Source organism: Asterias rubens, chromosome 12 (genome assembly GCF_902459465.1).
Source record: "Asterias rubens chromosome 12, eAstRub1.3, whole genome shotgun sequence".
Taxonomy (NCBI): Eukaryota; Metazoa; Echinodermata; class Asteroidea; order Forcipulatida; family Asteriidae; genus Asterias; species Asterias rubens.
Window position 1 is genome coordinate 2,833,499 of NC_047073.1, and position 12,346 is coordinate 2,845,844.

Sequence of the window (12,346 nt, forward strand, 5' to 3'; positions counted from 1 at the left end):
GGGGCTAGATGCGACGGCGTGAGCAGGCACCCATTAGAAATTGACGTACACTGTGCGTGTATACAATGTACACAAACACACGGCGCAGTCAGGGAACCCAACCAAAACTAATAGTCATTCAAAAATAGGCCCGGACAATTAAAAACTTTCAGCAATGCTCTGGAATAACTCTGGAACTAAAAAAGCCAGAGAGATGCAGTTTGTACCTTAGTCATCGTGGCATGTCCCTGCATCCATTTGTTAAAGGTTTAGGGCGACTTGCACACTTCTTGATAGAAAAAAGCTCAAGTAAGCGGGGTTGCTCAGAAACGATTTCAACAACCTCCACTATGGGAGTTTTGTGCACAGAGCTGTCGGAGAAAAAAACAAAATGTAAACCGGGTAATTTCGATCCCATATCATGCTCAATCTTCAAAATTTTACCACCAGAGGATTGCCATGTTCAAGGGCTTTCCTCTCGTACAAAACTTAATGCTCTGACGATTTTTAAGGCGGGGCTAGATGCGACGGCGTGAGCAGGCACCCATTAGAAATTGACGTACACTGTGCGTGTATACAATGTACACAAACACACGGCGCAGTCAGGGAACCCAACCAAAAATAATAGTCATTCAAAATATAGGCCCGGACAATTAAAAACTTTCAGCAATGCTCTGGAATAACTCTGGAACTAAAAATGCCACAGAGATGCAGTTTGTACCTTAGTCATCGTGGCATGTCCCTGCATCCATTTGTTAAAGGTTTAGGGCGACTTGCACACTTCTTGATAGAAAAAAGCTCAAGTAAGCGGGGTTGCTCAGAAACGATTTCAACAACCTTCACTATGGGAGTTTTGTGCACAGAGCTGTCGGAGAGAAAAACAAAATGTAAACTGGGTAATTTCGATCCCAGTATCATGCTCAAGCTTCAAATCTTCAAAATTTTACCACCACAGGATTGCCATGTTCAAGGGCTTTCCTCTCGTACAAAACTTAATGCTCTGACGATTTTTAAGGCGGGGCTAGATGCGACGGCGTGAGCAGGCACCCATTAGAAATTGACGTACACTGTGCGTGTATACAATGTACACAAACACACGGCGCAGTCAGGGAACCCAACCAAAACTAATAGTCATTCAAAAAATAGGCCCGGACAATTAAAAACTTTCAGCAATGCTCTGGAATAACTCTGGAACTAAAAAAGCCAGAGAGATGCAGTTTGTACCTTAGTCATCGTGGCATGTCCCTGCATCCATTTGTTAAAGGTTTAGGGCGACTTGCACACTTCTTGATAGAAAAAAGCTCAAGTAAGCGGGGTTGCTCAGAAACGATTTCAACAACCTCCACTATGGGAGTTTTGTGCACAGAGCTGTCGGAGAAAAAACAAAATGTAAACCGGGTAATTTCGATCCCATATCATGCTCAATCTTCAAAATTTTACCACCAGAGGATTGCCATGTTCAAGGGCTTTCCTCTCGTACAAAACTTAATGCTCTGACGATTTTTAAGGCGGGGCTAGATGCGACGGCGTGAGCAGGCACCCATTAGAAATTGACGTACACTGTGCGTGTATACAATGTACACAAACACACGGCGCAGTCAGGGAACCCAACCAAAAATAATAGTCATTCAAAAAATAGGCCCGGACAATTAAAAACTTTCAGCAATGCTCTGGAATAACTCTGGAACTAAAAAAGCCAGAGAGATGCAGTTTGTACCTTAGTCATTCTGGCATGTCCCTGCATCCATTTGTTAAAGGTTTAGGGCGACTTGCACACTTCTTGATAGAAAAAAGCTCAATTAAGCGGGGTTGCTCAGAAACGATTTCAACAACCTTCACTATGGGAGTTTTGTGCACAGAGCTGTCGGAGAGAAAAACAAAATGTACAATGGGTAATTTCGATCCCAGTATCATGATCAAGCTTCAAAATCTTCAAAATTTTACCACCACAGGATTGCCATGTTCAAGGGCTTTCCTCTCGTACAAAACTTAATGCTCTGACGATTTTTAAGGCGGGGCTAGATGCGACGGCGTGAGCAGGCACCCATTAGAAATTGACGTACACTGTGCGTGTATACAATGTACACAAACACACGGCGCAGTCAGGGAACCCAACCAAAAATAATAGTCATTCAAAAATAGGCCCGGACAATTAAAAACTTTCAGCAATGCTCTGGAATAACTCTGGAACTAAAAAAGCCAGAGAGATGCAGTTTGTACCTTAGTCATCGTGGCATGTCCCTGCATCCATTTGTTAAAGGTTTAGGGCGACTTGCACACTTCTTGATAGAAAAAAGCTCAAGTAAGCGGGGTTGCTCAGAAACGATTTCAACAACCTCCACTATGGGAGTTTTGTGCACAGAGCTGTCGGAGAGAAAAACACAATGTACAATGGGTAATTTCGATCCCAGTATCATGCTCAAGCTTCAAAATCTTCAAAATTTTACCACCACAGGATTGCCATGTTCAAGGGCTTTCCTCTCGTACAAAACTTAATGCTCTGACGATTTTTAAGGCGGGGCTAGATGCGACGGCGTGAGCAGGCACCCATTAGAAATTGACGTACACTGTGCGTGTATACAATGTACACAAACACACGGCGCAGTCAGGGAACCCAACCAAAAATAATAGTCATTCAAAAATAGGCCCGGACAATTAAAAACTTTCAGCAATGCTCTGGAATAACTCTGGAACTAAAAATGCCACAGAGATGCAGTTTGTACCTTAGTCATCGTGGCATGTCCCTGCATCCATTTGTTAAAGGTTTAGGGCGACTTGCACACTTCTTGATAGAAAAAAGCTCAATTAAGCGGGGTTGCTCAGAAACGATTTCAACAACCTCCACTATGGGAGTTTTGTGCACAGAGCTGTCGGAGAGAAAAACAAAATGTACAATGGGTAATTTCGATCCCAGTATCATGCTCAAGCTTCAAAATCTTCAAAATTTTACCACCACAGGATTGCCATGTTCAAGGGCTTTCCTCTCGTACAAAACTTAATGCTCTGACGATTTTTAAGGCGGGGCTAGATGCGACGGCGTGAGCAGGCACCCATTAGAAATTGACGTACACTGTGCGTGTATACAATGTACACAAACACACGGCGCAGTCAGGGAACCCAACCAAAACTAATAGTCATTCAAAAAATAGGCCCGGACAATTAAAAACTTTCAGCAATGCTCTGGAATAACTCTGGAACTAAAAAGCCAGAGAGATGCAGTTTGTACCTTAGTCATCGTGGCATGTCCCTGCATCCATTTGTTAAAGGTTTAGGGCGACTTGCACACTTCTTGATAGAAAAAAGCTCAAGTAAGCGGGGTTGCTCAGAAACGATTTCAACAACCTCCACTATGGGAGTTTTGTGCACAGAGCTGTCGGAGAAAAAAACAAAATGTAAACCGGGTAATTTCGATCCCATATCATGCTCAATCTTCAAAATTTTACCACCAGAGGATTGCCATGTTTAAGGGCTTTCCTCTCGTACAAAACTTAATGCTCTGACGATTTTTAAGGCGGGGCTAGATGCGACGGCGTGAGCAGGCACCCATTAGAAATTGACGTACACTGTGCGTGTATACAATGTACACAAACACACGGCGCAGTCAGGGAACCCAACCAAAACTAATAGTCATTCAAAAAATAGGCCCGGACAATTAAAAACTTTCAGCAATGCTCTGGAATAACTCTGGAACTAAAAAAGCCAGAGAGATGCAGTTTGTACCTTAGTCATCGTGGCATGTCCCTGCATCCATTTGTTAAAGGTTTAGGGCGACTTGCACACTTCTTGATAGAAAAAAGCTCAAGTAAGCGGGGTTGCTCAGAAACGATTTCAACAACCTCCACTATGGGAGTTTTGTGCACAGAGCTGTCGGAGAGAAAAACACAATGTATAATGGGTAATTTCGATCCCAGTATCATGCTCAAGCTTCAAAATCTTCAAAATTTTACCACCACAGGATTGCCATGTTCAAGGGCTTTCCTCTCGTACAAAACTTAATGCTCTGACGATTTTTAAGGCGGGGCTAGATGCGACGGCGTGAGCAGGCACCCAATAGAAATTGACGTACACTGTGCGTGTATACAATGTACACAAACACACGGCGCAGTCAGGGAACCCAACCAAAAATAATAGTCATTCAAAATATAGGCCCGGACAATTAAAAACTTTCAGCAATGCTCTGGAATAACTCTGGAACTAAAAATGCCACAGAGATGCAGTTTGTACCTTAGTCATCGTGGCATGTCCCTGCATCCATTTGTTAAAGGTTTAGGGCGACTTGCACACTTCTTGATAGAAAAAAGCTCAAGTAAGCGGGGTTGCTCAGAAACGATTTCAACAACCTCCACTATGGGAGTTTTGTGCACAGAGCTGTCGGAGAGAAAAACAAAATGTACAATGGGTAATTTCGATCCCAGTATCATGATCAAGCTTCAAAATCTTCAAAATTTTACCACCACAGGATTGCCATGTTCAAGGGCTTTCCTCTCGTACAAAACTTAATGCTCTGACGATTTTTAAGGCGGGGCTAGATGCGACGGCGTGAGCAGGCACCCATTAGAAATTGACGTACACTGTGCGTGTATACAATGTACACAAACACACGGCGCAGTCAGGGAACCCAACCAAAAATAATAGTCATTCAAAAATAGGCCCGGACAATTAAAAACTTTCAGCAATGCTCTGGAATAACTCTGGAACTAAAAATGCCAGAGAGATGCAGTTTGTACCTTAGTCATCGTGGCATGTCCCTGCATCCATTTGTTAAAGGTTTAGGGCGACTTGCACACTTCTTGATAGAAAAAAGCTCAAGTAAGCGGGGTTGCTCAGAAACGATTTCAACAACCACCACTATGGGAGTTTTGTGCACAGAGCAGTCGGAGAAAAAAACAAAATGTAAACCGGGTAATTTCGATCCCATATCATGCTCAATCTTCAAAATTTTACCACCAGAGGATTGCCATGTTTAAGGGCTTTCCTCTCGTACAAAACTTAATGCTCTGACGATTTTTAAGGCGGGGCTAGATGCGACGGCGTGAGCAGGCACCCATTAGAAATTGACGTACACTGTGCGTGTATACAATGTACACAAACACACGGCGCAGTCAGGGAACCCAACCAAAAATAATAGTCATTCAAAAAATAGGCCCGGACAATTAAAAACTTTCAGCAATGCTCTGGAATAACTCTGGAACTAAAAAAGCCAGAGAGATGCAGTTTGTACCTTAGTCATTCTGGCATGTCCCTGCATCCATTTGTTAAAGGTTTAGGGCGACTTGCACACTTCTTGATAGAAAAAAGCTCAATTAAGCGGGGTGGCTCAGAAACGATTTCAACAACCTCCACTATGGGAGTTTTGTGCACAGAGCTGTCGGAGAGAAAAACACAATGTACAATGGGTAATTTCGATCCCAGTATCATGCTCAAGCTTCAAAATCTTCAAAATTTTACCACCACAGGATTGCCATGTTCAAGGGCTTTCCTCTCGTACAAAACTTAATGCTCTGACGATTTTTAAGGCGGGGCTAGATGCGACGGCGTGAGCAGGCACCCATTAGAAATTGACGTACACTGTGCGTGTATACAATGTACACAAACACACGGCGCAGTCAGGGAACCCAACCAAAAATAATAGTCATTCAAAATATAGGCCCGGACAATTAAAAACTTTCAGCAATGCTCTGGAATAACTCTGGAACTAAAAATGCCACAGAGATGCAGTTTGTACCTTAGTCATCGTGGCATGTCCCTGCATCCATTTGTTAAAGGTTTAGGGCGACTTGCACACTTCTTGATAGAAAAAAGCTCAAGTAAGCGGGGTTGCTCAGAAACGATTTCAACAACCTCCACTATGGGAGTTTTGTGCACAGAGCTGTCGGAGAAAAAAACAAAATGTAAACCGGGTAATTTCGATCCCATATCATGCTCAATCTTCAAAATTTTACCACCAGAGGATTGCCATGTTCAAGGGCTTTCCTCTCGTACAAAACTTAATGCTCTGACGATTTTTAAGGCGGGGCTAGATGCGACGGCGTGAGCAGGCACCCATTAGAAATTGACGTACACTGTGCGTGTATACAATGTACACAAACACACGGCGCAGTCAGGGAACCCAACCAAAAATAATAGTCATTCAAAAAATAGGCCCGGACAATTAAAAACTTTCAGCAATGCTCTGGAATAACTCTGGAACTAAAAATGCCACAGAGATGCAGTTTGTACCTTAGTCATCGTGGCATGTCCCTGCATCCATTTGTTAAAGGTTTAGGGCGACTTGCACACTTCTTGATAGAAAAAAGCTCAAGTAAGCGGGGTTGCTCAGAAACGATTTCAACAACCTCCACTATGGGAGTTTTGTGCACAGAGCTGTCGGAGAAAAAAACAAAATGTAAACCGGGTAATTTCGATCCCATATCATGCTCAATCTTCAAAATTTTACCACCAGAGGATTGCCATGTTTAAGGGCTTTCCTCTCGTACAAAACTTAATGCTCTGACGATTTTTAAGGCGGGGCTAGATGCGACGGCGTGAGCAGGCACCCATTAGAAATTGACGTACACTGTGCGTGTATACAATGTACACAAACACACGGCGCAGTCAGGGAACCCAACCAAAAATAATAGTCATTCAAAAAATAGGCCCGGACAATTAAAAACTTTCAGCAATGCTCTGGAATAACTCTGGAACTAAAAATGCCACAGAGATGCAGTTTGTACCTTAGTCATCGTGGCATGTCCCTGCATCCATTTGTTAAAGGTTTAGGGCGACTTGCACACTTCTTGATAGGAAAAAGCTCAAGTAAGCGGGGTGGCTCAGAAACGATTTCAACAACCTCCACTATGGGAGTTTTGTGCACAGAGCTGTCGGAGAGAAAAACACAATGTACAATGGGTAATTTCGGTCCCAGTATCATGCTCAAGCTTCAAAATCTTCAAAATTTTACCACCAGAGGATTGCCATGTTCAAGGGCTTTCCTCTCGTACAAAACTTAATGCTCTGACGATTTTTAAGGCGGGGCTAGATGCGACGGCGTGAGCAGGCACCCATTAGAAATTGACGTACACTGTGCGTGTATACAATGTACACAAACACACGGCGCAGTCAGGGAACCCAACCAAAACTAATAGTCATACAAAAAAATAGGCCCGGACAATTAAAAACTTTCAGCAATGCTCTGGAATAACTCTGGAACTAAAAAAGCCACAGAGATGCAGTTTGTACCTTAGTCATCGTGGCATGTCCCTGCATCCATTTGTTAAAGGTTTAGGGCGACTTGCACACTTCTTGATAGAAAAAAGCTCAAGTAAGCGGGGTTGCTCAGAAACGATTTCAACAACCTCCACTATGGGAGTTTTGTGCACAGAGCTGTCGGAGAAAAAAACAAAATGTAAACCGGGTAATTTCGATCCCATATCATGCTCAATCTTCAAAATTTTACCACCAGAGGATTGCCATGTTCAAGGGCTTTCCTCTCGTACAAAACTTAATGCTCTGACGATTTTTAAGGCGGGGCTAGATGCGACGGCGTGAGCAGGCACCCATTAGAAATTGACGTACACTGTGCGTGTATACAATGTACACAAACACACGGCGCAGTCAGGGAACCCAACCAAAACTAATAGTCATTCAAAAAATAGGCCCGGACAATTAAAAACTTTCAGCAATGCTCTGGAATAACTCTGGAACTAAAAATGCCACAGAGATGCAGTTTGTACCTTAGTCATCGTGGCATGTCCCTGCATCATTTTTTTAAAGGTTTAGGGCGACTTGCACACTTCTTGATAGAAAAAAGCTCAAGTAGGTGGGGTTGCTCAGAAACGATTTCAACAACCTCCACTATGGGAGTTTTGTGCACAGAGCTGTCGGAGAGAAAAACAAAATGTACAACGGGTAATTTCGACCCCAGTATCATGCTCAATCTTCAAAATTTTACCACCACAGGATTGCCATGTTCAAGGGCTTTCCTTTCGTACAAAACTTAATGCTCTGACGATTTTTAAGGCGGGGCCAGATGCGACGGCGCGAGCAGGCACCCATTAGAAATTGACGTAGACTGTGCGTGTATACAACGTATACAAAGACACGGCGCAGTCAGGAATCCAACCAACAATAGGGGGGTCATTCAAAAAATAGGCCGGACAATTAAAAACTTTCAGCAACGCTCTGGAATAACTCTGGAACAAAAAATGCTAGGGAGATGCAGTTTGTACCTTAGTCATCCTGGCATGTTCCTGCGTCCATTTTTTAAAGGTTTAGGGCGACTTGCACACTTCTTGATAGAAAAAAGCTCAAGTAGGCGGGGTTGCTCAGAAACGATTTCAACAACCTCCACTATGGGAGTTTTGTGCACAGAGCTGTCGGAGAGAAAAACAAAATGTACAACGGGTAATTTCGATCCCAGTATCATGCTCAATCTTCAAAATTTTACCACCACAGGATTGCCATGTTCAAGGGCTTTCCTCTCATACAAAACTTAATGCTCTGACGATTTTTAAGGCGGGGCCAGATGCGACGGCGCGAGCAGGCACCCATTAGAAATTGACGTAGACTGTGCGTGTATACAACGTATACAAAGACACGGCGCAGTCAGGATTCCAACCAACAATAGGGGGGTCGTTCAAGGGCTTTCCTCTCGTACAAAAAATAGGCCGGACCCCGATGTTGCCTATTTTATTTTTTTCCAGGAATAACGTAGGCACACAATTACCCAACGTTCGTCCTGGAAAACTCGCCTATTTTGTTTTCCAGTACGAACGTGTGCAAATGTTTACCCACGCTCCACCTGGAAAAAAAAACAGACGCATCATCACGTGAGCCTTCTCGTCGTGACGTCAGTGCACCTCGGGTCAGCCCCAAGTGACCCTATCCACAAGTGGGGCTCTTGGGGTTGGGGCTGGCCCGAGGTGCACTGACGTCACCACGGGAAGGCTCACGCGGTGACGTGTCTGGGGTTTTTTCCTGGTTCGAGGACGAACGTGGGGTAATTGTGTGCCCACGTTCGTCCTGGAAAAAAATAAAATACGCCACATCGGGGTCGACCCAGGGAAGCTAATCGAATGCACCCTATGTGGTCGTGTGGCTTTTATTTTTCATTTTACAAAAAAAAGAGTCAAGCAAACAACTTGCCAAAGAGTTCTCAATCATTTAAAACAACTGACATTAACTGACAACATGAACTTCAGTACTAATATCGGAAAGTTATTGACACGACTGCAAAATTATAACACAATTAAATAAATAATATTGGCCTACACTTAATGCACTTACAACGCTTGAGGGTAATCCTACATTTCGTTATTAAGATTACTGGCAACTCAAACATGACAGATCAACAATCTCACAGAGTGCAGTTTACCCATTCCTAATCTAATTTAATCTGACTTACTGAACAGTGACGGGTGTTGAGTTGGCATTCCTACCATCGCTGGACATCATTTCCAATTTCCGAACCGGGGAAACTCATAACTATTTTTACACAACTTCTAAATTTGTATTTTTAATTTTTTTTCTTCCTTTCGTTTCCTTTTTTTCGTGACAATAGACTAAATCTCGACTTTGAATTCCGGGCACCTTGTGTTGAAGCCTTACCCCGTGTACAATTAAGGGAAGCGACGAGTTCTTTAACAGTCGTTTTAAACCGGCAGGGTCGTTGCCGTGTGATGAAGATTTGTTTTATTGAGAACTTGTTTTGCTATTAATTCGGCTATGTAAAACTGTTGATAAGTTTTTTTTTCTTTTGTTCTTCTGTGTAGATTCATCAAGTGGGAACCTGTTTTGCTATTTATTATCTGCCTCATGAGCAAATTTACACAGAAAAGTAGATAATATTGTTACCGCAGGCTTATCAACTGATCACTGATCTCACCATGCAAAAGGGTTACTAATTGTCTAGTTCAGTTTCGTCACTTCTTCCAAGAAAGTATCATTACCTATATTGGTAACAGTAGCCTAATCTGATTAATCTTCAAGAAAGGTATGTACACAGATCTATTGGTCCATCTGTACATACCAAGAAGATGTTTGCCAACAGAATATGCCAAAACGCCTATGGGAGGGATTAACGGAGCTGGCGTAGCTTTGCAACGATCAATAATCCCAATGGAATCCGTAATCCGATATTAAATGCAAATGTGGGATGGACAATAAGGATCGGATCCACTTATCAAAGGAAAACTTCTTTTTGTAGCGCTCTGTGCAAAATATCACCACACTACTTATGCATCAAGGCGTTTGCCAATAGAACCGTTGGTTCGATGATGAACAGTAGCTACCGTGCAAAATAAACAAACAACTTGAAAGAACGTAGACGTGAATGGATGTTACATTTTGTGGTGGTTTCAAGAGAGCATGACGTCTTTGCTTCATTTTGCTGTTCATCTTTGGTAACTTTGTATGAGCAATCAATAGGGTGGATATCTTCCTGGAATGCTTGGTTGGGAAATGTTCTGTTAAGTCTTTCGACGTTTGTGATTTGCAACTTTAATGAGAACGTCGAATAATTAATGGAATGAGTTGGTGTTTGCTGTGATTCTACTCAACGACCAGATTGCAAAAATAACACCCGGGGCAGTCTACGTGTGTCTCAACACGCCTAAACTGACCTTCACATGTCTGAATAATTGTATGACATTTTATGCGAATATCTCACAAGGGAGGAGAGTTTTCTGTGAATGCAACGCCTTGAATGCAATAGTCAACGATTTGCTTAGAAAATCTTGTCTTTTGAGTATGATTTATCGCGTCTAATTTCAGCTTCCGAGTGGATACAACAACCACAAAAGAACAATGTCACTTATGAAACTACTGAAAGCGTCTCAGAACCGTGATGCTTCCGAAGCCTCCCGGGCGAGCGGAGCGTCGTCCCCCACGACCACCGCGGTCGATGCCGCCTCGGAGCAAGGCGAGTCACTAGTCCCACCGGCCCGGGGATTCGGTGGGCGCAAGATGTCCGTCTGGTCAACTGTAGCCCGTAAACTTTCTGTGTCTACCACCGCCTCAAGCAAAGCACCCGTCAAACCGACGATAACCCTGCCCAAGAAACGCTTTGAGAACTCCTACAGACTGGAGCCGGAGACTACTACCAAGTTCAACGTGCCTAAAGTGGAGAAGTTCTTGAGTGAGCTACTTGAGATGCGACTCAAGTCAGAGACCTACGACGCTAAGACGTGCAGCTCACTGACGACCAGCCTAGCGGATGTCATCAAGGGACGGATGAAGAAGATGGGGTTTCCGAGACATCGAATCGTTGTCTATGTCGTGGTTGGGGAGAAGAAGGACCAGGGATTCCAGGCGTGCGGTAGGAGCGTCTGGGACGACTCGGCTGATAATTTTGTGTATATCACCTACGAAAATGCATCCCTGTTCGTAGTTGCGAATGTGTATGGTGTGTACTACGAGTAGATATCAAAATACCATCGTAGACACCCTAGAAAAATGTTTGTGGATTACCAGACAATTACATGAATCCCTACTCATGCACTGTGAATGAACATGTTAATGTAATATAATATGCCTGTTGAAGTTTAAACTTCATTTAGTCTTCAAATTTTTGAGAGAAAAAAAGTCAGCATTAACATTAAAGCGAAGGCTTCTCTCACCGCATCAACTGATTTCAGAAGCTAAATGAGATGTTAAAACAGATGAGTGACAAAATAATAGACTTCTCAATGGCTAATTCATCAGAGAAAAATCATGATTTCACTCAGACTTTGGATAAAGTGTCGTGTATAAATTACTCACTATAAATACTAGTTATTTAAACCAACAGATTTACCTCTGCTCGGTTTAAAGAAAACATGTTGATGGTATCTCGTTTATGATTTGTTTACTTGTCGAATGTCGTCCCAAATTTGTCAGAGGGTCTAAACACAGCCTGCTGTATTAGTCTGTAAACACCAAACAATTATTTCTTTAAATAAAGTAATTAGGCATATACCTAATCAATGTCGATATCCTTTCTACCTCCGTGTTCCTTTTTAGGGTCTATGTAATAATAATAATAATAATAATAATAATAATAATAATAATAATAATAGTACAAATTTATATAGCGCCATATCCATCGAAAACAATGCTCCATGGCGCTAACACAGAGAAACATTTAAAATATAGATAATCAGCAAAAACAACAAGATATCGTCAAGAGAGTATTGACTATGAATCCTTAATGTAACCATGTAAATGTATATGATTTTGCAACTTAGTACTCAACGTTCACTGAATGTTATATATTCTATCAAGATTGCATAATAACACAGCTAGCTAAAAGAGTATATTTTGAAATAACCCCACATTTGTTGTTGTTAGTGTTGACTATACACTAGATGAGGAAACTGGTTACAGCAAGACCGCATGACTTCATCATAGGAAA

The 12,346-nt window shown here is 42.5% G+C and overlaps 1 protein-coding gene across 1 annotated transcript; it reads left to right on the forward strand.

Moving 5' to 3' along the window:
* Positions 1–10,761: 10,761 nt before the first annotated feature.
* LOC117297381 (tctex1 domain-containing protein 1-B-like) lies at positions 10,762–11,376 on the forward strand. The gene has a single exon (XM_033780375.1). The coding sequence runs from the start codon at positions 10,762–10,764 to the stop codon at positions 11,374–11,376; it is 615 nt and encodes a 204-aa protein (XP_033636266.1).
* The last annotated feature ends 970 nt before the right edge of the window (positions 11,377–12,346 follow it).